Source organism: Miniopterus natalensis, chromosome 8 (genome assembly GCF_054644295.1).
Source record: "Miniopterus natalensis isolate mMinNat1 chromosome 8, mMinNat1.hap1, whole genome shotgun sequence".
Taxonomy (NCBI): Eukaryota; Metazoa; Chordata; class Mammalia; order Chiroptera; family Miniopteridae; genus Miniopterus; species Miniopterus natalensis.
Window position 1 is genome coordinate 3,278,243 of NC_142088.1, and position 26,459 is coordinate 3,304,701.

Below are 26,459 nucleotides of genomic sequence, written 5' to 3' on the forward strand. Positions count from 1 at the left end.
ACAAGCCCCCTCCCCTGAGGCAGAAGTGACACCTCGCTCCTCTGTAGCCTCAAGAGTTTGGGTGGCTCTGGGCACTTTTATCACCAGTATGCCGTCAGCCGGCCCGTGTGCCAAGGCCTGTGTGCTGGGCCTCATGCTCAGTTCTTCCTGGGGCCCCCTCCACCCTCAGTGTAGCACATCCCAAGGATGGAGAAAAGATAGCCAGGGACTGTTAGCACCTACCCTGTGCCAGGAACCCCCACGGGGACTTTACATAGTGTAGGCCATTTACAGATGGGTTGGGCCAAAGGCCACGGAAGCTGTGACTCCCAGAAGAGGGGGACTGTGTGGCCAGGCTGACCGAGGTCCTGCCCCCGGAGGTGGCCCAGGCACTGGGAAGGCAGCCCAGCAGCCACACGAGCATCCTGGCCCATCACCTTGGCGATTCTGGAGGACGCGCTGAAAATCTTCTCTACCTCTGAGCTCTGGAGGTCCTCCTTGCATCTCCCCAGCTCTGATTCTTTGGACACTCCCCACGAAGAGCACGTCTGGCTTGCTGTGGGGAGTACAGTTTCAGACACGGTCAGCGGAGACAGAAGGCCCAGGCCCTGGCTGCGTCACGGTGGCCTCCTGTTCTGGCCCTCAGGGCACCTTGGCTCTGCAAGGCTGGACCACACTAGGGTATCTGAACACCCCGTCCCCTCTTGCCCTCGCTCTCTTTGCTCCCCATACCACCTCTGCGCACAGCTGAGGTGCCTGCTGTGATGGACTCCCCACCAGCCACCACGCCAGCGGCAAGCTCTTCCCCTTGGACGGTCACCACACTCAGCTCAGCTCTGGCCAGTTTTGCTGTGTCCCCTGGCATCTATGAGCTGGCCTGGTCCCAGTGGGCCCCTTCAGTGCCCAGCACATGTCCATAGTGAGTTACGCTGAACCAATGAGCCTCTCCTTCCAGAAGCTTCCATTGCCTCTCAGTGAGCTCTGCGCCCCCTCTGCCATCTCTGCTGGTCACCCTTGTTTATCTATACAGAGAAGCCGAGATGCCCCCCAGACAGCCCCACAGCTCACAGCCCTGGTGTCGGCCCTCCCTCCCGGCCTGGAGAGGCTGGTCACGGTGTCCCGCCTTCAGTGTACCGTGCAGATCCAGCAGGCTGGACAGGACATCCGTGGAGGCCATGCGAGTTCTTTCGTGGGAGTCACAGGTGCGTGGGGCAATGAGTCCAACCAGCATGCCAAACTGCCCCAGTTTCAGGGGGATCTGGGGACAGGAGACCGCAAGGCTCACTCTGTCCCCTCACGCTCACCTGGTGCTGCCCAGGGGCAGGGTAGCGGGCAGCCGGAGAGGGCGAACCCTGCTATGAAAACACCGCCCGGTCCAGGAAGGGGGAGGATGCCATCATCCGTCCGCTGCCCAAGTCTTTGCCTCCTGAGCCCCACAGTGGGGTCCCTGGAAGCCAAATACCTAGGATCTGAGGAGCCTGGCCCACCTCAGGCCCAGGTTCTATGTGCCCATCTTGTTTCTATAACTGAGCCCTGAGTTCAACTTTGGGCTTCCCCAGTTACTAGCTGTGTGACCTGGGCAGGGTCCCTAGCCTCCAGTCCCCGTGTTCCTCATCTGATAATGATGGCACCTCCTCTTTCAGGCGATGGCATGAGAATTGTATCAGAAAACCCAGCATCGGGCATCAAACATTACTTAGCATAGTCTTGGCCTCGATCTCACTTTGCTGGGCCTGCGTCCCCATGGGGTCCTGCCTGCCTTGTTCTAGCCACATACCAGCCCTGAGACCCGAGGCTGCTCCCCACATCCCAGCCCCAGGACACCACTGTCCTCCTGCCAATGCCAACCATCCCTGAAGACCAGAATTTCAAACAGGACAGAGCCAACAAATGTAGGAAGAGAGGTCTCATCGAGCCGTGTCAGAAGCTTAACCAACGAAAACACTTCATTGCTTTTCTAAATGTGTGAGGTAGGCCTGATTTGCTTCTGGACCCAGGGCTTGGAAAAGCAGACCTTGGTGCGCATCTTGGTGCCTTCCAAACGCACCCAGCCCCAGCAGAGGGCACCACAAGCTATGGAGTGCAGAAACCTTCAAACAGGGTACTCAAGGCCCGTCACAAACAGCGTCTGACGTTGGCCTGCACCAGAGCCCATCTGAAAGATCGGGAGTCCTAGCAGGTCTACCTGATACATAGAAGCAAATCTAAATGTGTGTGGTACTTGTCAAGCTTTGTAAAATTTGTAATTGTTCACTAACTTATTTTCTCATGTTAAGTAAACATTCACTTTTCTAACGAATTTGGTTTTCATAATCGTGTATCCTTTTGTTAAGAGGGTCCTCACCATGGTGTGAGCCTCAGGCCCCACAAAACCGAGATCTCCACAAGCCACGGCCCCTCCTCTCCCTCACCCCCACCTCTGGTTGGCCCCTCTAGGGGTCTCACTGCCTCTCATTCCCAAGAGAGGCAGCCTCTTCCCAAGGGACTCTTCAGGGGGCGGAACCAGGCGTGGGGCTGGGGGCTCCCGCACTCACGCAGACTCCGATGCTCTGGACGTAGCTCTGCATGAGATGCAGGTGCAGGTTCACGGCCTTCTCCCGCTCCCACTCTTTCTCCGACAGGATCCACTTCTCCAGGAGCTACGGGTGGGGCCCAGAACAAAGAATAGGGTGTCAAAATCCCAGGGCAAGCCCTCTCCTGGCCAACTATTGCCCCCTCCCCGATCTCTCCTACTCAGAATCTGACTTTCAATGTTTCTGGATGGTTCTAGACACTTTTGGTTTTCTTCCCAGGCCCCACTACTAAGGAGGTGAGGCTGTGGACAGAGAGAGAGCTCCCCCAGCATCTTCACCGAGATGGCTGTTGACTAATTAGCGTCTTGGGCCTTGCTCCAAGGGTCTGCCCGCCAGTGAAGGGGCCAGGAGCACAGCCTGCCCTGCATCCCGGGGCCTAAGCATTCACGCACCTACTAACAGCTTAAAAACACAAGAAGCAAAAATGGATAGAACTGAAAGGAGAAATAAATAAATCACAATGACAGAGGTTTCAGTACCTCTTTCTCAGTAACGGATAGAGCAAGAAGACAGAAAATCAGGAAAGAGGCCGAAAACTAAAATTAAATAAACTTTGATCCATACTTCATACCGTATACAAAAGTTAACTCAAAATATATCGTAGACTTAATTGTAAAATCTGAAAATATACCGTTTTAGAAAAAAAAATCTGTGTGATCTTGGGTTAGACAAAGATTTCTTAGATATGGCGCCAAAACCATGATCCATAAGAGAAATAAAATGATAAATTAGACATCATCAAAATTAAGAACTTCTGCTCTTCAAAAGACACTGTGAAATTCATGGAAAGACGAGTCACAGGCTGAGAGAAAACATTTGCAAATTACAGAACTAATAAAGGATTTGTATCTAGAAAACATAAAAACTCTGAAAACTCAACAATAAGAAAGCAAATAACGTAATTTAAAAAAAAAAAAAGCTACTAGTACCTTTCAAAAATGCCAAGATTACAAAAGCCAAAGACTGAGGAATTGTTCCAGACTGAAGGAGACTAAAGAGACGGGACAATTAAATGCAGTGCATGATCCAGGTTGGGTCCTGGATCGGGAGGAAATAGCTGCTATAAAGAGCATTATTGGAATAATTAGTGAAGCCAGACTATAGACCTTAGATTAGAATTTAGCATTATATCAATGCTAAATTTCCTTGTTTTGATCATGTATTGTTATATAAGAGACTGTTCTTCCCCTGGCTGGGCGACTCGGTTGGTTGGAGCATCACACTACACATCGAAAGGCTGAGGGCTCCATTCCCAGTCACGGCACATACCTAGGTTGCGGGTTGGATCTCCTGTCAGCGCGTGGATGGGGGAAACCAATAAATGTTTCTCCCTCTTTCTCTCTTTCTCCCTTCCTCTCTCTAAAGTCAATGTTTAAAAAAACAACTCCATGTCTTCAGGTGAGGGTTAAAAAATAAATAAATAAAAATAAAGGAGACTATTCTTGACTATTCTTGTTTTTAATGTCTGCAACTAACTGTCTATGATTTAAAAGGTGTGTGTAGAGAAAAAACTGTGGCAAAATATTAAGAATTGTGAACCTGGGTGAAAGGTATACAAGAGTTCTTTTTATTACATTTGCAACTTTTCAGCAAATTTGAAAATTTTATCTAAATAAAATTACCAAAACCACGTCTAACTCGTACCCCTGTTTCCCACAGAGAGTCTGGCCCTCAGGCCAGCTTTGTGGGAGGTGTGGCCATCCCTGGCTCCCGGCCCTCTGCCAGGCAACTCACGTGCACCATCTCCTGCAGCCCCTTGGGGTCCAGCTGCCTCTGCATGAGGCCCTCCATCAGCTGCTCCAGGGCGCACAGGGCGTTCGCGTACAGGGCCTGTGTTGAGAGAGGGCAGATCTGGGCGGCCACGAGGGGGACGCACAGTGCGAGACGGTCAGATAGCCACCCCTTTTACTTCTGCTCAAACTGAACTCTTCATACCCGGCTTCTCGTGTGACACACGAGACAACTTTTTAAGAGGAACCCATTTCACAAAGGAGGAAACTGAACTCCTAAAGCCCAGTTCTTCTGGCTCCTTAGCTAGGGCCAGGCCCTGGAGGCACAGGTGGCTACTTGGCCACAAAAGATTTGTCTTCCTTTTCCAACAGTGTTCCTGGAAAACAGCCGTCCAGTCTGAGACTACATTTCCCAGGACCCCTTGCATCTAGGTGGAGTCAAGTGACTGAGTTCTGGCCAACGGAAGGCGGGCATAGTGGCTCATGAATCCCCCGTGCTCTTTCTCTTCCTCTCCAAGCCGGATATCCGTCCCCATGGGGACCTTCAGAACCATGCACTGAGGGTGGAAATGCCCCTGAATAACTGTGTGAAGCAGCTCTATCCCCACCCCCACTGCCAATTTGATCGAAGCTTTCATCTTGTTAAACCACAGAGATGTCAGCGTTTTGTCTGTTACAGCAGCTGGCGTCACCTTATACTGACTAACAGAGCCTGCTGCACTTTGCTGCCTCTGACCACAGATGGGTGGTTCAGGATGGTGGGCTCTAGCCACTACTCATGTTAAAGCAAACTTCCAGGTCCTGACCCAAGAAATGAGGTGGCTCCGAGGGACCTACCTTGATGGACTCATTGTCCTTTCCTGGGGGTTGGAGAGAAATCACAGAATGTATGCTGATATCCATCAGCTCACTGTTTTCCTCTGCGGAGTAGAAAGGCTTCACTTTGCTAGGGAAAGAAAAAGTGGCAGAAGGAGTGGTCAGTGGAGAGTTGAAACCCATTGCCCAGTCCAGGGTGTAGAGGTGAGACAGGCCAGTAAGCCAGGACAAGTGGAAGAGGGAAACTGAGACAGACAGCTGAAGAAACAGGCAGAGCAATTGAGAGCAGATACAGAAGGTCACCTCCCTAGGCCTCAGTCGTATTCCAGCTTCTGACCCAGAAAAGCAGCAAAACCCAGTGGGCAATGCCAGGACCAGCTACAATGACTAACAACCCCCTGCTCTGGCACTGACCAATCAGCAATCAGTAGAGACCATGACCCTGAAAGAGCACACCTGGAAAACTGATGAATTTCTGCTAAAACCCTCCCCTGAGACCTCCCGTTAGATTCTATTACTTATATTATTTGTACTAACTGTATTAATGCCGTGTTGATAAATAAATTCCTTGACTGAGCCCAACCCAGTTGGAAGGAGGCCATCTCCCTGCCTGCTAGTCAGTGTCACCGTGTGGCTTCTTGCTCAAAACATCTCCTACTCACCCACCTGCCAATCACCTCCTGTCCAAGGAGAAGAGCCTAACTTGGAATATTGTTTGAGAATTATGGAAAAGAGCTGGGGGAGGCAGACTCCCCACTTCCAGGACAGCCCACTGCCTGGGGGAGGGGGGGGCTGCCACCCAAGACCCCTGCTGTGAAGGCCGAGAGAATAAAGGAAGAGCCCCCCCCCCAAGGAGCACTGAGGGATGGTTTTGGATTTTGCATCTACCCAGAGGAGCTGCCTGGGCTACAGGCAGGGCCCCCCCTTCTCACCTCAGGTTCAAGAGGGCATCCATTGCCATGGTGCGCACAGGAGACACCAGGTTGTCGGTCGGCTCTGCCTTGATCACGGCCTGCCCGGCACAGCGGGGCAGTGACCCTCCCAGCCACCCAGAGTCCCAGGCCAGGTAGGACCGGGGCCCTTAACTCCCAGGGACCCTGATGGTGGCAGCGCCCCCAGTGTTAGTGCCAGGAAGACCTGACATTTTTAGGATCGCTTGGCCTTTGCCATTTTTGGGGGAGAGGCAAAATCTGGTGGAAGGCTTGGGGCTCCAGATGGGTGTGTCCTTTCCACTCAGGTCTGCCTTACTTGAGTGTATCCTTGGGCAAACCATGTCCCCTGACCGAGCCCAAGCTCTCTACATGTAAAAGGAGGACTTGGTGGTCCTATGACAGGAGTGAAACTAGACGCACAGAGCTCTAGTCCAGACAGGAGCCAAATGCATGTTCGCTTCCTTCTCGGAGCCTCCTGTCCCACCCGCATCTCACTTCCCTCCCTAACTGCTCCCAACACAGCCGGAGCGGTGGGTGCCCAGGGTCAAAGCATTGCCGGGCATGGGGAGGTCTGCCCAGGGACAGTGGCTGTCCCACAAACGCAGTCAGCACCCGTCACTGCTTCTTGCCTTTGGGCAGTTGACATTTTCTAGATCATACCAGAGTTCTGTGCAAAAATAGCTTTAAGCCCTGCCTGCAGCTGACACCTACCCCCTAGGTCCCTCCCACAGAGAGGATGCGGGGGCTGCAGTGGGGCCGAGCCAGGGGACCTCCGTGTCCCACCCTGAACCCACCACCTCGGGGGCACACAGAGCCCGGCTGTTTCCTGGCCACAAAACCCTTTATCAGACACAAGGACCATCTCAGAACTCCTACAGTTGGATCGCAGCAAAACAGACAGAAAGGGACTTCAGAGACCCCGTGGCCCCTGGTCCCTCCGACGCCCTCAGGAACTCTCAGCTAGACCCGCAGGCGGCCCAGGGCCCAGGACCCCGCTCACCACTACAATGGCAGTAAGAGTTGTCTTTTGGGAAAATTGAAAGTTCTCCAGGCCCTTGAGGTTTTCGATGGCACCGGTGACCTGCACCACACTCTTCAGGAAGGCCATTTTGAGGCAGATGTCCTGTGCCCAGACCAGACGAAGGGACAGAGGAAGCGTGTTGTGAGTGAGCCCCAGGACCCTGAGCCATGGCCTTTGAGCCCAGGCCCTGCAGCCACCTAAGGATGTGCCTTCCTCCACCCTCAGAGAGATGCCGGCGGCATTGTGTCCTTCAGCCACCGACAGAGCACCTGCCACCTGGTGGGGCCGTGGGCCAGGCCTCCTACACCTGCGCCAGGGCAGGGGTGTGGGTCAGTGGGCACCCTCGCTGACCAGGGGCACCAAGACCTGTGTGTCTCTGAGAGGCAGATAAAATCCTACTTGCTTTTATAGCGTGGATGAATCTTGAGGGCATTATGCTGAGTGAAATGAGCCAGACACAAAAGGACACATACTGTGTGGTTCCACCTGTCTGAGGGAGCTGGAGCAGTCGGATTCAGGGACAAGAAGTGGAGCCATGGGGGCTGGGGGCTGGGGGCTGGGGAGGGGAAGGGAGGGGAGGGGCAGTCATTCGATGGGTGCAGACCTTCAGTTTTGCGGGAGGCAGGGTTCTGGAGATGGATGGCAGTGATGATTGCACAACTGTGTGAGTGCACGTAACGCCGCTTACAAGGGTCTTGATGGCAAACGTTAGGTTGTGTGTATTTAGGTTACGTGTATTCTACCACAATTTAAAATAATAATAATAAAACAGTGTTTACTTTATTCTCTGTGTTTTCTCTTTGCTATTCCGAGGAAGTAGCTAGTCCCTTTGCATTTCTGACGGTGACCCCACGTCTTGTCCCTTGTGAAAGGCAGAGGGTCAGGTGTCTGGGGTGGGGGTGGGGCAGAGGCAAAGGTAGAGGGAGGGAGAGAGACTGGAAAGGGGGGTCTCATCTTGTGACTTTTGGAGACCCATGCCCAGCCTCCCAGCACTCGGGGAAGGGGCTACCCCCTTCCTCCTGCAGCAGAGAATAGCACAGGTTGGAGCCAGGGGCCTCCCAAATGCTGGGAGTCAGGCAGGACCCCTGGATGTCTCCATGTGGGCCATGGGCTGCCTGGGCCCAGCTCCTGGCTTCTCTGGGTAGAGAGGGAGGCAGGGTGCCTCTCTGCCAGCCCGGCTCAGGGAGGGTGTCTCCCAGGCCCTGACTGTGGGTCTGTGGCTTCCCGGGTTACCTGGGAGCTGCTGGTGTAGTGGTGAATGATCTTGGCGGTGATGGGGGTGTCCACGTGTGTGAGGAGCATCTGCCAGTGGCAGTGCAAGGCCACGCAGCTGTACATCACCATGAGGGCGCTCTTCACGGTCTCCCGCCTCCAGGGGTGGTCCTTCTGCAAGGCCAATGAGAAGGGGAGGAACCTCTGGGTGGGGGACATGTGCTCAACTTGCCCGGATGGGAGGAAACAGGGCCTGCCCCAGCTGCTCGTGGACTGTCTCTGGTCACAAGACCAAAAGAGCCATTGAGTCAGCTGAAGGTGCCGAAGACACTTATTTATTTATTCACTCATTCAATACTGTTTTATCGAGCACTTACAACATGCTGGGCCCCGGGTGTAGCGCGGTGAGTAAGTGCGAGCAGGGCCAGACTGCCCGTTAGCTGTTGGCTGTGTGGACACTCCTAAGCAGAGGCTGGCAGTGATCGCCTCCCTACCTCCACCTCCAGGCATTTGCTCTGGGCAGGGGCTCTCATGATGCCGGGGATCCAGCGAGAACACACAGCCTCAGCCCTGCTCTCCCGGGAGGAGGTGTCAGAGACCACCACGCCCCCTGAGGGAGTCAGGTCCTGGCTGCAGGTCTCAGGTCCTGCGCTGTGGAGAAGGCAGAGACTCTCCATCCAAATAGCCAGACCCCCAGGGCAACGGGCGTGGGCAAGGCCAAAGCCTGAGGCATCAGTGACTCCAGATGGTTGCCCACTGGGGACTCAGCTGCCTGTGGCACCATGTCCTGAAGCAGGAAGGTGGACCAGAGGCTGGCCATGGGCTGCTTGGGTCCAGCTCCTGGCTTCACCACGGGCCAACTGCACGCTCTCGGAGGGGCTTCACTGCTCTCATCTACGACAGTGGGAATTGTACCCCCTCGAGCCCAGCCGCATTGGTTCACCGAGGCAGAGGTGGGTCTGGGTGAGGCCTGGGGCCCTGCAATGCCAGCCTGGGCAGGTACTTCCATCATGCATAGCAAAGGGCTAAGGCTCCTGTGCAATATCTGGGTTTGTGAAGGCCCAGCCTGTGTTCTTTAGATTATCCAACAGCAAAAGCTCTGCTGGAGGCGGCCTCCGAAGCTCAGTCATTTTGGGGACAGGAGACATGGAGGGGTTTTCTATTGCCACCAGGTAAGAACCTTGGTTGGGTGCTGAGAGCTGATGTTCAGAGAGGCCCCCCGACACCTGGTTGTGGAGTGCGGGAGGCTTACCCGCCAAGCGCCAATCTGCCAGGACTCCTCCGACTCCTGAATCCTCTCCTCAAAGTCCTGGAGCACGTTCAGCACTGTCTTCACCTGGCCCTGGGCACACAGGCCAAAGCACAGAATCACGCCCTATGGGGAGACCCAGGCAGCTTGCGTGAGGGTGTGGACCGGGGGCAGAGGCGGAGCCCCCCTCACACACATACACATAAGCATGCACACACATGCATGAATATACATATGCATACATACGCACACACTCATGCACACGTGCACACATGCACACATGCACGCACACGCACAAACAGGTACATATATTCACACACATGCACAGGTACACATATGCACATGCATACACACAGACAGGTATACACATGCACAGCTATGAATGCACCCATGCATATCTGCACAGGTGCACACATGCACATGCATGCACACACAAGTACACACATGCATGCACTTGTGTACACACAGGTATACACATGCCATATCCCCTGAGGGTCCGGAGAGCTCTAGTGGAAAGGAAGGAGCTGCAGGGCGCTCTCACCTCTCGGTCGAAGTCCTTGCTGTAGTCGGTCTTGTACAGCAGCTCCAGCAGCAGCACCTCCACCTTGTCGGCCTCCAGGCCTGTGGCCAAGGTGAAGCCCAAGGCCCGGTACAGAAAGCTCTAGAGTGGCAGGGGACAAAGGGAGCTTCAGGCCTCCCTACTCTGCCTTCCAGGGTTCCCTGTGTGGGGAGTTTGCTATGCAGGCCTCTAAATATATTTTTAATGTGCAAATATCTATGCATTTTGCACAATCTTTAAAAGAAATCTTCAGGGGCGGTTGGACTGTGTGCACAAGGCAAGCACATTATAAATAGCGGGGCCAAATGTTTCTCCTGTACCAACTGAGCCAGTTTACACTCCCACCAGCCAACCCCAAAGGACGCATCCCCCACGCTCCCTCGCACAGAGGACGCCATCAGTGAGAGGCGGGACATTCGCGTTTTCATTTGTCTCTTTATTGGTCATGCTGATCACCTTTGCATTGTCTCATGACCCATTCCTTGAATTCCCGTCTATAGTATTCTTTCCCCATTTTCTGTTTAGTTACACTCTTGTTTTTATTTGTAAGAATTTGGTGTGTATATTTGCAATAACAACAACAAACATATATTATCTCACTGAATCCCCACCACTCTAGAAGGTAACTACAGTTATTGTATTTATTGATGAGAAAGCAGGTAGAAAGTGGTAGAAGCAGGGTTTGAAATCCAGCCTTGCCTGAAGCTCATGTCTCACGCTCAGAAGACACAGCCGGCAGATTGCTCTCGGTCGTCTATTTCCCTAACGTTTTGTTTCCCTTTTGATTTTGTTTATGGGGATTTTGTTTTCACACAGAACATTTCCATTCTCATGGAAGACAGTGGCTTTCTTTGCCTTTGTCTTTCCTGGTTTCTTTTCATGCATACGAAGGGCTAGTCCCCGTTAAGATTATAAAAATATCCATCCATGTATTCTGGTTGTTCCCCGGTTCCACTTTATTTAGCACACCTCAATCTTGGACTGTTCTGGGACAGCAAATCCCTCCTTAACCTGCTTCATTTTCAATATATTCGTAGCTATTCTCTTACATTTTTTCATTCAGATGAACATAGAAATAATCTTGTCAAATTTCATAAAATTGTCAAATTTCCATGAAAACTTTTGGGACTTTGACTGGGAGTAAATTACATTGCAGGTTAATTTGAGACAATGAACACCTTCATGACGACAAGGCCCTGTCTACGAACCAGGGGCTGTGTCTGTTGGTTTAAGGCCTCTTTTAGCTCCCCTGCCTCTCTTGCAGTTTTGTGTTGTTGACATATTTACTATTTTATGATGAAATATATACTGATTATATGTTTTACTTTGCACTGGTCCTTTGACTAGGATCTGTTCCCATTATATTGTATTTTTGTTTTATTTGTATATAGGAAGATAGTGGTTTCTGCATGTTGATTTTGGAACAAGACTGGCTCTGTCTACTGGGGTTATAAGTCTGGAGGCTACTGGTAGCCACCTTGCCCCCACCTAGAGGATGCCACTCTAGCAATGGAGAGCTCAGGGGGCAGGGGGTCCTGATGAAGTTACCTAATTGTGTATTTAAAAGTTATGCAAGCCAATAAAATCCCATTTATCTATTTACTTTCCTTAAGCTAGGTGAGTTCTTGTAATATCGTTAAATTGCATGCATTTGCTTATTAAATACTATGTGCAACTTTCTTTCAAATGGGCATCTGGCCTTAAGTTGACATCTGATAAGACCTTATATCTGCAAATCTACAGTATTTAGTATTATCTGTAAGACATACTTTACTATCTGTTATTTTACATACTTACCTGGAAAAGGTATATATTTCAACAAACACAGTTTTTGGTTGGCACCCATAAAAACGTTTTAAAAAACATCTTTATTGAGATATAATTCGCATACCATAAAATTAACCCATTTAAAGTTTACAAATTCAGTGGTATGTTCACAGACTTGTGTAACCATCATCACAACCTAAGTTTGGAACATTTTGCCACCCCAGAAAGAAGCCTCACATCTATTGGGAGTCACTCCCCACTTTCTCCAGCCTCTGGCAATCACTAAGCTACTTTCTGTCTCTATGGGGATGCTGACTCTGGACATTTCAAATAAATACAATCATGTAATACGTGGTCTTTTGTGTTCCTTTGCACCTGGCTTCTTTCACTTGGCATGTTTTCAAGGATCATTGTTTTTGTACCATACATATCAGTACATTATTCCTTTTTAGGGCTGAATAGTATTCCATTGTATGGGCGTACCACCTTTTATTTATCCACTCATTTGTTGATGGGCCCTTGAGTTGTTTCCACTGTGTGGCTATGTGAGTAATGCTTCTTCCCCCGCCTTCAAGCCTTATCTTCTTTACTGCTGAGCTAGAACCGAGACCCCTTTAGCCCTCTGTAGTTCCAAGTCATCCTCACCCTTTCCCTATTTACCAAAACCCGTTCAGACCCCTCAATTCTCACCTGCTGGGCTCTTTGATGGGACAACTTCAGGTGGAGCGTGGGGTGAGAAGGATGGGGGAGCTGGCGACTGGAGGAGACCCCCCCAACTTCAACTAAGGAGGTTCTTAAAGAAACACAACATGAAAAGCTAAATCCCACTGCTCTGGACCGCCCAACTCTCCTCCTGGACCCTGTAGACGGCCATGGATGTGGCTGCACCCCTGGGGTCCCCTCCTTGTTTGAACTGCCTGCTGCCGTGGGGACCAACCTTCTCCAAGGAAGGGCTGGCAAAGCTCTCGATCTGGTTGTTCAGCTCTTTGCCCAGACGCAGGCTCCAGCTGGAACCCCGAGTCTTCTTGAGGGAGAGTCTCAGAAACTGGGGAGGCAGAAGATACCTGCGGACTGTGCTCCAGGGAGGCTGTGTGATGTTAAGTAGAGACCGACCTCCTCCAGCCCCCCTCCCCAATCTCTGGATCACCCGACCCACGAAGCCCTGATCCAGCTAACGTTCTGTGGGCCTGTGGGTCTGGGGAACAGCTGTAGCCTGGGGGCCAGTGGGAGGGGTTCACCCCGTGCTGATTTCCCGAGCACTTGGCGTCCCAGAACGGAAGGCCCTCTGTTCTCCCCCACAAGAGCTGCGGACATGCTCGGTACCCCCCGAGTCTTCTAACAGAGGGAGAATGTGGCCTTGAGGGGCTCCTAAACTCCCCGCATGCCAGCCTCACCAAGTGCCCCCCATCCATCCATCCCCTTTCTCCCTCCCAGCCTCAGCAGGCTGGGTCACCTCTTTACCTGAATCAGCTTGTCCTCCCAGGTCTTCTGATTCCAGGTGAACTTAGTATGTTCTGCAGAGAGAGGGGTCACACATGCTCCCCTCTGCTGCTCCCCTCTGGGCAGGCACCTCCCTAGCCTGGCCTGCCAAGCCCCCACGCAGAGGCTCCCCACACGCTACGTTTCCCTCCCCACACACTACATTTCCCTCCCCACCTTCTCAGGACCACAGTAGGCTGCGCAGGTCAGCCACACATCTCAGGGTCCTGGTGTCCAAGCCACCTAATCAGTCCCCCAGCCCGCGCACTGAGAGGGCGCCTCACCTTCCAGGTAACTGACCAGCAGCGGGATCTCCAGCTCCCACATGTCAGCCATGGAGGGCGCGATGCTGTGGCTCAGGGTCCTCAGAAGGTTGAGCATGGCTACTCCCCTGCCCTCCCCTTCATAGGGGGCCGACATCAGTACCTGGAGGGAACCAAGACCCCAGTGGGACTCTGCCTGGTCTGGGCAGCCCTGGGCTCCTCGCTCCTGGGGACGACACTGGGGACCAGACCGTGAGTTCCCTCCCCACCCCAGCTCTCCATGCTCGTGGATTAGCATCCAGAGTCCACAGAGGGCGCAGGACGGAGCCCACCCCCCGGGGGCAGGCTGGCCACTGTCCTGGGGATGCTTAGAGGTTGCTCAAAGGCTGAGCAGAGGAATCTGGGAGAGATCCGAGGACACTGTCCCTGGCACATCTACATGAGAGGGGCAGCAGGGACCAGGAAAGCTCTGTTGTGCCAAGCGTCCAGCTCCCTCCTTCCTCTGGGGGCTCTGGGAATTAGGAGCTTGCGGGAGAGGCACCGCAGGACACGCCTCACCCGGGCGGGGGCACAGCCAGGGAGCCACTCACCAGGAGACGGGCCAGCAGCTTCTGCGGCGCGGGCAGGTCCACTGAGGGAGGAGATTCCACCCGGCTGAAGCGCTTGGCTCAAACCAGGATGCTCCCTCCGCCACCCCGTGAGTCCCCGAGGGGGGGGGGGCTGTACCCCGGAAGGTGCTTCCCCAACCCATCCCATTGTCCCTGAGTGGAGAACGTGTTGGCACGGGGACCTCCATAAAGAACATCCAGCAGAGTGGAGAGCCATGCTGTGGGCTGGGGCTTGGAGGGTGCTGTTTCCAGGATAAGGACACCAGGACCGCCCACGAGAGCGCGCATCTCCTACTGTGAACCTTGGCATCTGTCACGCTGACCGTAATCAGACACCTGTCCCCCTCCGCCCCCAACCTCAGGCTTCGGGAGCCAGTGAGTCTGTCAGAAGCAAACACAGTGCTCGGACCAGCGGGCAAGGGAGGACCAGCCCGCGGAGGAGCTGCAAGTGAGGGGGCCCTGCAGAGGACTGGGCCCCGAGTTGAGGGTGGGGGCACAAGGGAGACCTCAGGGGGTGGCCTGTCAGCCACGCCCATCAGCAAAGCCCCGGCCCCTGAGAGCAGCGCCCTGGGCACAGCAGTGTCACTCAGCACACGGGTGGGCCTAGTCACTTTTTGGAGAGTCTGACGTCAACAGTGCTCAGAGGGGACCACAGCAGAAGGGCTTACAGGGGACTCAGGTGGAGCGTCTATGGTCCCTCCACCGGGCTCACAGCAGCCCTGAGGGGTCACCCTGGGGAGAGGCTGGGGCAGGGGCGAGCCTCTGACGCCCGTTTGGGCTCCGGGATGCTCCCTGGGGGAGGGGAAGCGTCGGGAGACGCGGGCGCCCGCCCGCCCCGTCCGGCCAGCTGGCTCGGGGATGCTGCTCACCGCGCCTGCTCTTGGCGGCCGTGCTGGCCGCGCTGGCCTCCGTGTCCGCGCCTTGGAACTGGCGTTCCGCCAGGTTGGTGAGGCTGACGCAGATGGGGGTCAAGACCTCCATGTTGTCCGTCTCCATGACGTAGCACAGGAGCCTCACCCAGAACTCCTGTGGGGAGAGGGGCCCAGACTAGAGGGGGCGCCCGCGGCCACACGAGGAGGCGGGTCAGGCTCCCCCGCGGCGCGGGCCCCACCTCGGTTCTCCAGAGCTGTGCTCCCGCCCGCTAGCCCACTGGCAGCCTCTGCTGGGCCGGCTCTGCGGCCAACCCCGGTCTTTGTCAGGGCCACCTAAGTGCCACCCCCTGATGTGGCGGAGGAAGCCAGCTAGGCCCGCTGACTGCCCACCGAGCCCGCACTCACGTTGGTCATCCCACTGACGGAGGAGGTGATGATCTTCACCGTGTCCATGGTGACCTTGTGAACCATCTTTTCCTCCAGGTCCCTCTGATGAAAGCTCTCCCGGCGATTTGTCTGGAACGCAGAACCCACGGGTCCCCACCTGTGGGCTGGCCAGGGGCTCGCTGTGGTCTTGGCCAGCTGCTCCACGGCCTGCATGTCAGGGCCACTCACCAATTTGTAGGTGGACAGGGTCAGCTGCATGGACACATACTTCAGGCCCCAGCCCTTGATCCTGTCCTGGAAGCCAGCCAGAGCCAGCTGGCCGATGATGCGGAGAATGGCCATCCTCACCTGAGGGCACAGGGCGGTGGACACTCTGGGGGTTGGGGTGGGCTCCAGGATGGGAGGCTTGGCATCTAACACCCAATCCCATGACATGAGACCGTAGATTGGGGGTGCTCTGGGCTGGAAGGGGCCTTGGGGCCACCTGGCCACCGCCCGCTCTGTCCACCACCCTGCCTCATCCAGAGGGCCCCACCCTGCAGCGTGCCCACCCAGGAGCCTCATCCGAAACATTCAGAGACGAGGAGCGCACTCCCCTTGATGTAGACAGCTCCATCCTCGGGGACCACCTGGGGCTCCCTGGGGCTCATATGTGGGCCACACAGAACAAGCCAGCTCTCTCTTCCCGGGACAGCTTCCAGGTGCTGAAGACAGCTTTACCTGCATCTCCATCCCAAGTCCCCCATCCCAAGTCCCCCATCCCCTCCTCATTTGTGCAGGCCCTCCCATCCTGGGCCCCCCTCCCTGGGGATGGGCAGCAGCCCCCAGGGCCTGAGGCCAGGACCAAAGCTGCACTCCCAGGTGGCCATGACTGCAGGGGCCTCTCCTTATTGGGAGGGTGCAGGGTGCACCCCTCAGCTCCTGTTTTCACACGCAGTAATGACCTTAGAACACCCCTGGGCAGCCTAGCAGCTCCGGCCCGGCCTGGGTCCCCGTGGCCCGCCCTTTGCCCAGGGGTGTCTGAGACCCCTCATGGCACAGTGGGTAACAGTGTGAGTGAGACGAGAGCGGGCCACAGCTTCGAGGGGCCTCATTCACCTCCAACCCTACTCAGTGCTGGCCGGAAGCTAGGTTTTCTGCTGAAAGGCGTTACTTGGGGAGGTCAGCTTCCACCCCCGGAGCTGGAGGGGAGCCGAGGCCTCGCGGGAGGGAGAAGGCCCCTGCCCCACTCCCCTTTGCTTCCAAGCAGGGACCCCTGAGCGCCAGCCCCTGCCGGGCTCTGCCCTGCTACCTTGGAGCGGGTGTCGGAGACGGTGTTCTTGACCACCCGGATGGCCAGGCAGATGGTCCTGATATTCATTCTGGGCTCTGAAAGAGGAAAACCAGCCTGGAGGGCCATGGCCTCGGGGCTGGGCTCTGAGGAGGTGCCTGGAGGGGCAGGAGCTCACCTTCCCTGGACAGGCCTCAGGTGACTCCTGAGCCTCCAACCCACCACCACACACTGAAGGGCACCTTCCTCAGAAGCCCCCCTTTCTCCCAAGGCCCGGCCCACCTCACCCTGGCCCAGCCCGGGGCAGTGTGTTTGTGCCTCACTCCTTTGGCCTCTGCTCTGTGTGTGTCTATTTTGAACACAATGGGACTCTCCTTGAAAGTGGGGTCTCTACCTGAGAGCTTTTTAGTCCCTTCAGCTGGGCACACAGTGCTGGGCACACCCTGTGGGTATGAGCAGGCTGCAAAGCACAACTGTGGAGAGCCTGGCTTTGGTACACCCCAGCTGTGTGACCTTCGGTGAGTCACTCAGCCCCTCTGTGCCTCAGTTTTCTTACCTGTAAAATGTGGATAATTGTAGCACCTCCCTCCCTCACAGAGTTGCTGTGAGCAGTAATGAGCTGGCACGGGGCCTGGCACATGGGCCAGCTGCTTTGTGTTTTAAAAATGATGACAGCACACCCGGTCAAAGGAGGAGGAAGATTCAGGGAGGTGAGAAAGCACCCCCACGAGCGGGTTCTGGAGAGATACTGTGCGGACAGAATTAGGGCTGGGCGCTTAGATTGATGCTACGCTCAAGGCCAGGTGTTACTAGACGTCAATGTCGGTGAAGGAAACGCAGGAAATGAAGACAGGTAACCAGGCACTGAGGGGGAATGTTACTCTTTTTTTTTTCTGATTATAAAAATCGTTGGAGTCTCGTCCCCTAAACCCAAAGGTTGCAGGTTCGATCCCCAGTGGAGGCATGTACGGAAGGCAACCGATCGATGTCTCTCTCTCCCTTCCCCTCTCTACAAAATCAATAAAAACATAACCTTGGGTGAGAATTTTTAAAAAAGTGTATGTTCATTGAAAGATTAAAATAAAAAAATGGCCACTCAACCATTTGTCTACTTCCAAACCCATTTATGCGTAAATTAACATCCAGGTTTCTTTCAAACAGCCGAAGTCATGCTCTATATGCTTCCTAGGCTGTACTGTTAAATGAAACATATAAAAAGCAGCTTCTCCGTGAAAAAGTGTAGATTGACTGGACCCTTAATGGTTATATAGTGCTCTGTTATGTGGATATACTATCACTTATTCCACAAATTCCCTATAAAAAAAAATTTAGGTTGTTCTAATGGTTTCTTCTTATGCACAATGTTACAATGAACCTTGTTGCCCCTAACCCTAACCCAACCCTAACCCTAACCCTAAACCCTAACCCTAACCCTAACCCTAACCCTAAACCCTAACCCTAACCCTAACCCTAACCCTAACCCTAACCCTAACCCTAAACCCTAACCCTAACCCTAACCCTAACCCTAACCCTAACCCTAAACCCTAACCCTAACCCTAACCCTAACCCTAACCCTAACCCTAACCCTAACCCTAACCTTTGGGCAATTATTTCATTCAGACAACTGACAAAAAGCTGGATTGTCGAGCCCAGGCTTTGGTCCCTAACCAATTGAGTGTCCAAAATTCTTTATCAGTTTACACCCAAGTCACAGGAGTGTAAGAAGCTGGGCTCTGGTTACCCTAGAGTGGGGATCTGCAAAGCGTAGCCCACAGACTGAATCCAGCCTGAAGCCTGTTTTTGAATATGAAGTGTTGTTGGCACACAGCCGTGCTCGGCAGTCTATGGCTGCTTTCGCTCCGCGGTGGCAGAGTCCAGTCCCTTGTCCCAGAGATGGTGCGTGGCCTGCGGAGCTGAAAATCCTTTTACCACCACCTTTTACAGAAAAAACGGCCAGGCCAACTCTAGTCGTTATCGTCTCTGCCCATTGCGTAGGTGAAACGGGTCCCGTTGATGCTTAAATTCAGATTTCTCGGAGACGGGTTTACTGTCAGCAGCAGGTCCTGCACACACAGTTGCCCTGCGTGCGCAGCGGACACGGACCCCAGAGGAAGGGCTGAACCTGCAGGGTGCGTGCTGCCAGCAGGGGGCGCCGTGTTCAAAAGGTGAGGTCCGGGCAAGGGCCTTGGTTGGGGATAGTATTTCTTTGATATCAAGGCCAGAGTTTGGACTCAAAGATTTAGAGTCAGGATTCGGATTAAGGTTGGGTTTGGGGTCAGTGAGGATTTAGGGCTGTACCTACATGATGTAACGAGGCTTCCTATCCACCTTCGATTTAGGTTTGGGGTTAGCACTAGGATTCGGGTTAACAGTTTGAAATTCAGACTCAGGTGGAAGCTGGGACACAGAGTTTAAGGGGAGGGTGAGGGGTGGGGAAGATGGGTCACGGTACTGGTTTAAGTTCAAGGGCAGGAAACGTGAAGCAGCCAAGAGCGTTGGCTCCCTAGCCCAGCCAGTGGGCTACAAAAGAGGAAATGACAGCGGTCCAGACGGGTGAGACACCCCCTCCCCTGACCCCCACTCGCCTCCCCGCCCTGGCTCACCATCGGCGCCCACCACCGCCCTGATTAGGGTCAGGGTCCCCACGCGGATGGCCTCCTTGCTCATCTCCATTTGGCTGAGGAAGAACTTCATCAGCTCCTTCGGGTAGGACCGGGCTGCAGGGGGAAGGGCCGTCTGAGTCCCTCCCCCTGAGCCGGAGCTGGGCGGCGGGGGGGGGGGGGTCCCCCCGGGCTCCGAGCCTCACCGAGGGCTATGAAGCAGTGCTCGATCTCCCGCACGTTCTGGATGCTGTACTGCTGCTGGGCAGGGGCCCTGACGCACACCTGGGGAGGGGCGTGCGGGGAGGGTGGGTGAAAGCAGGTGCGTGAGATCAAGATGGGGCTGCCACCACCATCTGCCCTCCGCCCAGGTTGGCCGCCAGCCGCAGCAGCCCGCGTCCTGAGGGTGCCCCCGAGAACGCACCACACCCTGCTGGGCTCGCCTGCCTCACCTGGATGTGCAGTTCTGTGAAAATAGTGTGCAGCTGCATTTGGGGGACGGGGGTGCTGGTGATGACCGACACTTCCAGGATCTGCCTCAAGACCTGGGGCAGATGGCCAGAAGGTGGCAGATGACCTTCTACCAACTCAAGGTCACACTCTAGACCCTTGCTGCTCAGCGTGGTTAAAAATGCAGCCTCTCGGTCTGACTGACCCTGCGTATCAACCAGCCCCCAGGCGATTCCTGGGCTCAGTGAAGCTGAGGAGTGGGATTCTTGAGCCAGAAAGACGTACGTAAGGGTGGCTCCCTAAGCCCAGCACACCCATTTCCGCTCCTTGCTCTTACAGCTAAGGACTGGACCTCATCTGTAGATGAGCGACTGCTCTACAATATACATTGGTAGGCCCCGGCCACGCCTCCACTCACACGGGTTGAAAGCTCTCATGGGTTGAGAGGTGTGCCCCCAACTTCATGTCCACCTGGACCCTCAGAATGTGACCTTGTTTAGAAATAGGGATTTTGCCCATGGAATTGGTTAAGGACCTAGAGATGAGATGACCCTGGATTTAGGGTGAGCCTTGAGTCCAGTGACTGGTGTCCTTATAGGGAGATGAGAGGACATATAGAGAAGCAAAAAAAATGATGTGACGGTGAAAGGCAAGTTAGGGGTGACGATGCCTCAAGCCAAGCAAGGCCTGGGCACGCCAGGGGCCGGGAGAGGCAAGCAAGCATTCTCCCCAGAGCCTTCAGAGGGAGCCCAGCCCTGCCCATGCCTGGAGTTTGGACTTGTGGCCTCCAGAACCTTCAGGGTGCAAACGTCTGTTGTGTTAAGCCACCCACCTTGTGGCCGTTTGTTTAGCTGCCCCAGGAAACTACACAAAGGGCGCAGCTTCACCGTGGCCTCTCAGACCCTTCAGGATCTTGTCCCTTCCCCCTGGAATGGCAACGTTCATTTCCAGAAAACCCTAAAAGTACCAGGCCCCGTGGCCCCCCGTAGGGCACAGATGTTGGGTCTGCTGCCAGATGTCCCATCTTCCACCCAGATGCCCCTCCGCTAGTACACTGGGGGCCCGGGCCTCAGCCAGGGGGTCCCACTGGCCGCACCTGTGTGATGAACAGGGCCTCCAGGCCGCCCTGGTACTCCGCCAGGAGCAGGGGCAGGTAGTCATACACCTCCTCCCGCAGGTCATCATTGGGCAGCAGCAGGTTCAGCATGGGCCGCAGGGACTTGATGACCCCCAGCTTCACCTGCCACAGGGGCGGGGTCTCAGGGCTCCTGGGGCCTGGACCCCCAGCAAGGACCAGTCACATCAGCCCATCCACAGAGTCGCTTTTACAAGACAGAGGGGACCTTGAAGGTAGGGTCGAGCCCTCACCCAGGGCCCCACAGGTGGGCAGTGAGGCCAGGCTGTCCCCATGAGTCCTGGCTCTGTCACTTAGGTGACCTGGGACAGGTACACCTGTCTGTGTCTCACTCTCCTTATTTGTAAAACGGCCCAACAGCATAAAGTTGGCATGGAAACAGCTCCCGTCAGTAAACCGCGAGGAGAGCACCCACGGGCACGTAACACAACCCCATCCAGAAGCCCCCAGGGTCTTTATGAAGCCGCCACGGGGGCCTAGGCGTCAGGAACTCCCAGCCCTGCCGTTAATCAGGGCACCATCTCTCTGGGGTTCTGGGAACGAGGCTGGACCCCGTGGTGTCTCAGCTCCCCAGCCTCACAGGCTGGGGAAACGTTACGGGGGGGGCGGGGTGGCAGGCCCCCCTGAGGAGAGCGTGTCTCACCTCTGGGTTGTGGCTTCTCAGCCACACGGTCACGAAATAGCGATACATGGGGAACAGCTTGATCGCAAACTGCTCCTCAGTCATCACGGGGTACACGCTGTCCTCCAGGTGCCGCAGGTAGAACTGCACCGTCTCGCAGAAGGTCTCCATGGCTGCGGTGGGAGAGGGGTGAGCCCAGGCCACCTTCTCTGGGGGGAGGGGAGCACCCTCGTACCTCCACAGTTAGCAGGCTACGCAGACGGCCAGAGGGAGCCCAGGAAAATCCCCTTTGCACCCCTCCCTCGCGGCCCTCCCAGCCCCTCCCAGCTCCTTAATGTTTATCCCATAAACCTGTGTGTGCAAGGCTCCCCCGGAGGGGGCCAGACAGGTGCGTCCAGGCCGGGGCCCTTGAGAGTCACATGCGGGGCCTGCACATAGCTCTTTACCCACATCCTGGGAACTCCAATGCGGAGGGAGGCAAATGCAGTTTGCCCTGTTTTTCTCAGGGGTCAGGGATTTGGGGACCATGAAAACATTATGTAATCAAAACCCCGGGCAAGGGGATCAGATGTAAACAGCATCAGAGACCTGCCCAAGTCAGGTCCAGCGTGGAGACATTTCCCCTGGTCTCCAGCCCTGCGAATCCCGCCACCCTCGCTGGCCTTCTCCTGAAAGCCTAACAAGCTAAAGCGAGTCGCAGGGACAGCTTCCTCCCTCTCAGCCGCCTGCGCCCCCCGAGAGCCGGTCAGAGGCCACATCAAGCGGCAGACTGAGCAAATGTTTGGGAACAAATGAACAGCCCACCTCGGGTTCAACAGCCCCTCCACCCACTTCTTACCCCACGTTTCCCCTGCAGCACCCGGATTGCGCCCGACCTGCAGGCGCCCAAGGGACACGTACCGCCGCAGATCACCTGACGCATCTTGGCCTCGTTGACGAGCCTCAGCATCGTGAATATTGTAGCCAGGGTGATGCCCATGTAGGGCATGAACTCAAACACTGTGGGGTGGGGGAGGGGTCGCAGGAGGGCGGTCAGCAGGGAGACGGCAGAGATGGCCGCTGACCACCCAACAATCTCTGACCCGATCCCGCAGTGCCAAGCCAGGGAGCCCCTCCGTGTCCCTGGGACACAGGAAAGAGTGCGAAAGTCAGCGTGAGGTGAAGAGCCGGCTAGACATAGGTGAAGGGAAAGGAGCACGGGAAAGGGAGGGGGGACAGGGGGACAGAGGAAGAGACCGAGCAGAGGCAGAGCCACGGGGAAGGTGGGAGGGCCGGGACGCGGGAGACCCGAGCCGGTGGCCTCTCAGAGCACGTCCGGCCCGGGAATGGTGTCTGGCTCCTGCGAGTGTCACAGATGCTCTTGGGTGAATGAAGAGACAGGGAGACGGCGAGTGAGGCAGAGGGACTGAAAGGAGACAGGCAGGCAGGAGAAAGGAAACACAGGTGGGAAGGTGACAGAGAAAAGAGATTGTTGGGAGAAAGGGTAACGGGTGACAGACCGGCCGGCCCTCCCACCCCCAGCCGAGCCCAGGCCCTCCACTGTGCTGGGAGCCCCCACCCCCACCAACAGGCTTTCTTCAGACTTTCCTTCCCTGGCTGGGCCCTTCCCTCCTGTCCACCCGTCTGTCCCTCTGTCCTGGCTCTCTGGCCTCAGCTGGATGAAGGCCTAGGCCCTCCCTTGCCTGGAGCCCCTCTGGCTGCCGCCGTCTCACAGCAAGCGGCCGATCCTCCTGGTCTTCACCCCCTGTCCTCTTCCAGGCCATCCGGGCTCCATCCCCAGCACGCCATGAAACTCCTCTGGACCAAGCAACCTGATCCTACTGGACCCCTCAGCAAGATGGGACACAGCTGACCCTGGGCCCTTTCCGAATCTCTGTCCTTGCAGGCCCTATAACACCACACTGTCCTCACTTCCCTCCCCTTTCTTACGAGCCCCCTGAGCCTTCTCTGTGCTGGGGCTTCTCTCTACTTTTATGCCCTCGGGGTCAGTGGCTTTGAACAGCACCCACACTCTGAGCCCCCCTGGGGGGAAGACCAAGCCCAGACCTGCCCTCTCAGCTCCACATCCACACAATTCCCCACACGGCCTCTCCACTTGGCCATCTCACTAGAAACTCAAATTCAATACATGGAAACAGGGTTCTTTCTGAGCCCCCACCTTCTCTCTCTCTCTCTCTCCATGTTTCCCATCTCTGGACATGAACAACCATACACCCTGTTGCTCAAACTGGAAACATAGGACTCATCATAGTCCCATCGGCCTGAGCCCCATCCATACCTCCCGTCTTCCCACCGCTTGCCAAAAGCACTCCAGCCCGAGCCACCATCGCCACACCTTCACACATCTCCCACCCAGTCTCCATCCACACAGTAGCCGAGTTTCATCAGGCACCTGCAGCCTGAAATCCCTCAGTAGCTCCCTAGTGCCCTCAGATACAGCCCGGACTCTTTACCCACTCGGCCCGCCTAACTGTCCAGCCTCATCTTATACCATCTCCCCTCACTCTCTAACTCCAGCCGCAGTGACCTCTCAGCTCTTCAGAGAAGCCACGCTTTTCCCTGCCCCGGGGCCTTTGCACATGACATTCTCGTAGCACATCCTGCTCTCCACACAGACAGCACCATCTCGGCCTTCAGGGCACAGCTGCCTCACTGCCTCAGCAAGGACCCCGCAGACACGAGGTCCTCTCCCTCACCCTGGTTTCAAGCCACCACCTGGCTGTTCTCTTCACACCCTCCCCTCACATTGGGATCACCTATTTTCTTGTTTAGGGTCTTTTATGAGGGCAGGGGCCGTGCATGTGTTATCCCCTGTGGTGGCCCAGCACCCACCACGATGCCTGCGTGGAGCTCGGTGCCTGTCTGTGGAATGGAAGGAGAGGGAGCGAGAGAGAGGAAATGAAACGAGCGAGGGAGATGAGAAGGCTGAGAAGGCCGGAGCCTCAGAGGAAGGGAGGAGAGAGGTTTAGAGGAGACGGAATGACCGAGAGAATGAGACCAAGATACGGGGCAGAGACCCAGAGAGAATCTTAACAGCAGAGAGAGACCCATGGAGATGAAAAGGAGGAAAGCCAGAGTAAGGGGAGAAGAGATATAAATGGAGGGGGGAAGGGGCAGGGGCCAGGGGAGCACTGGGCCAGCCTGAGGGGCCAGGGACTGGGCCGAGGCCGGCCCCCACCGTTGCCGTTGGCCAGCTTCGCCAGCGTGATGATGACAAACTCGTCCGTGAGGTCGAGGGGCTTGAGGCGGTGCTGCATCTCATACATGACCACGCTGAAGTGGTTTCGGGACAGAGCCACCAGGGTGTCGCTGGCCACCTCTGCCTTGGTGTAACCCTCCACCTGAGGGCACGGGAGAGGGACGCGTGGTGCCACCAGCAGCTGGCCCCTCCTGAAGCCCTCTCGCCCCACGCCTTCTCCAGCCCCGCTGGGCCTCCGAGAGGTGACTGGACACGGGCCTCGGGCATCTCCGGCTGTGCCCACTAACAGCCCCGTCCTGGATTGATGGGCACGCGGGGCCCCAGCGGTGCCCAGAGCTCCTCTACCTCCAGGACCTCCCGCATCTCCTCGGAGGCGATGGCCACCAGCCTGTGGACGCACTGCTCCTCCAGCTCCCCCTCCTGCTGGATGATCTCCTGCAGGATGTTGTAAATGTTGACCTTCCGCTGGGTGGAGATCTGGGCAACAAGCAGAAGGGGGGGCAAATGCTGGACGGGGCCTCGGGGCCACAGACAGAGGCCACCCTGCCCGAGCACACGGGCCGCCGTCTCTCCCTCTCACAGCTCTTTCTCCTACATACCCATCCTGGGGACCCGCTCGCTTCATCAAGCCTCCTAAGCCTCAGACCCGGCCCCTCCATCTCCACTGCCCCCCTTCCCTCCTCCGTCAACTCCTCCAACTGGCCCTGTCGGTGCGGCCTGCAAAGCGGTTCCCTCTTCCCTGTGTCCAGCCCGGCATGCTCAGCAAGGCAGGTGCCAGGCGGTCAGCACGCCAGGTCCTCAGGACTTGGCACCAGCCCAGCTGAGAGTCCAAGAGGGTGGCTTTGCCCTGCCCTTTGCCCTGCTGAGGGGGCGCTCGAGACCAGAAAACGTTCCCCTGCCTCCGTCCGACCCCTAGATAGCGCTGACCACTGTGTTAAATGATAGGATTGGACACAGAGGTTGTAACCCGGACCACACCCGGGGAGATGGGTTTGAGAATGACTCCAGTAAGACGAGCCGCTCTCAAGGCCAAGGGGGACTCTGCACGTGGACCGTTGCCTGCAAGGCCCTCGGAAGGTGGCTTCCTCCCCCAGCTGGTGAGAAGGTCACTTCCTAACAGTCCAGAGACCCTAGCAAGTTTGGGGGCCTCAAGAAGAGAGAGATTCTCTCAAAGGCATATGGTCTACTAGTGAAATCGGTACAGGGGATTGGTCTTTCCCCCCTAGTCTTGGCATAGTGAGTCACAGAGACTCGTCAGACGCAAGCCAGAGATTCCTCGTGAAAACTCCTGGATAGCAGAGAACCCGTGCGGCTGCTGTTCGGTGCCCCAAGGCTCGAGACCAGGCCTTCTCAGCCTGCTCTTTCTTTTCTTATTGCTCCCTAAGGAGTCTTCTCAGTCATTTTCCCCCAGTCGGGCCCCATGAAACCTTAATACCGCAAATATATTATGTATCTGTTCATGGGCTGTATGCATCTCTGTGCTTTATCCATAAAAAAGTAAGATTTTCTTCAACCCGTCCCCCACCAAGAACTGGTTTTACCCATTTCGGGGCAGTAATGCCCCCATTTGTTGAGAACACCTGCTCTGGATTTTCAAAGTGAACTCAAGGAGGCCCATATGCATAATTAGCACTCTCGCAGAATCTGTCTAAATGGCCAGACAAATGGTAATAAAACCAGCCTTTTTCTGGGATCGAGATAAATCCTTGGAGACTATTTACGGGCACAAGAGAAAA

General features: G+C 55.6%; 1 protein-coding gene across 1 annotated transcript in view; it reads right to left on the reverse strand.

The window, feature by feature from the left end:
* Nucleotides 1-26,459, reverse strand: part of MROH2A (maestro heat like repeat family member 2A) — a 35,618-nt gene that overhangs the window by 8,198 nt on the left and 961 nt on the right. Inside the window, exons 3-28 of the mRNA XM_016204612.2 lie at nucleotides 25,069-25,200; nucleotides 24,703-24,865; nucleotides 22,425-22,523; nucleotides 21,546-21,697; nucleotides 20,864-21,007; nucleotides 19,770-19,862; nucleotides 19,524-19,602; nucleotides 19,321-19,434; nucleotides 16,739-16,815; nucleotides 15,676-15,795; nucleotides 15,466-15,576; nucleotides 15,058-15,214; nucleotides 14,171-14,211; nucleotides 13,602-13,743; nucleotides 13,300-13,352; nucleotides 12,776-12,883; nucleotides 10,054-10,173; nucleotides 9,516-9,638; nucleotides 8,285-8,437; nucleotides 7,031-7,153; nucleotides 6,031-6,110; nucleotides 5,120-5,228; nucleotides 4,287-4,382; nucleotides 2,514-2,618; nucleotides 1,114-1,237; nucleotides 417-535 (exon numbers count right to left, since the gene is read on the reverse strand). Coding sequence (XP_016060098.2) covers nucleotides 417-535; nucleotides 1,114-1,237; nucleotides 2,514-2,618; nucleotides 4,287-4,382; nucleotides 5,120-5,228; nucleotides 6,031-6,110; nucleotides 7,031-7,153; nucleotides 8,285-8,437; nucleotides 9,516-9,638; nucleotides 10,054-10,173; nucleotides 12,776-12,883; nucleotides 13,300-13,352; nucleotides 13,602-13,743; nucleotides 14,171-14,211; nucleotides 15,058-15,214; nucleotides 15,466-15,576; nucleotides 15,676-15,795; nucleotides 16,739-16,815; nucleotides 19,321-19,434; nucleotides 19,524-19,602; nucleotides 19,770-19,862; nucleotides 20,864-21,007; nucleotides 21,546-21,697; nucleotides 22,425-22,523; nucleotides 24,703-24,865; nucleotides 25,069-25,200 — 2,937 coding nt within the window. The remainder of the gene's footprint in view (nucleotides 1-416; nucleotides 536-1,113; nucleotides 1,238-2,513; nucleotides 2,619-4,286; nucleotides 4,383-5,119; nucleotides 5,229-6,030; nucleotides 6,111-7,030; nucleotides 7,154-8,284; nucleotides 8,438-9,515; nucleotides 9,639-10,053; nucleotides 10,174-12,775; nucleotides 12,884-13,299; nucleotides 13,353-13,601; nucleotides 13,744-14,170; nucleotides 14,212-15,057; nucleotides 15,215-15,465; nucleotides 15,577-15,675; nucleotides 15,796-16,738; nucleotides 16,816-19,320; nucleotides 19,435-19,523; nucleotides 19,603-19,769; nucleotides 19,863-20,863; nucleotides 21,008-21,545; nucleotides 21,698-22,424; nucleotides 22,524-24,702; nucleotides 24,866-25,068; nucleotides 25,201-26,459) is intronic.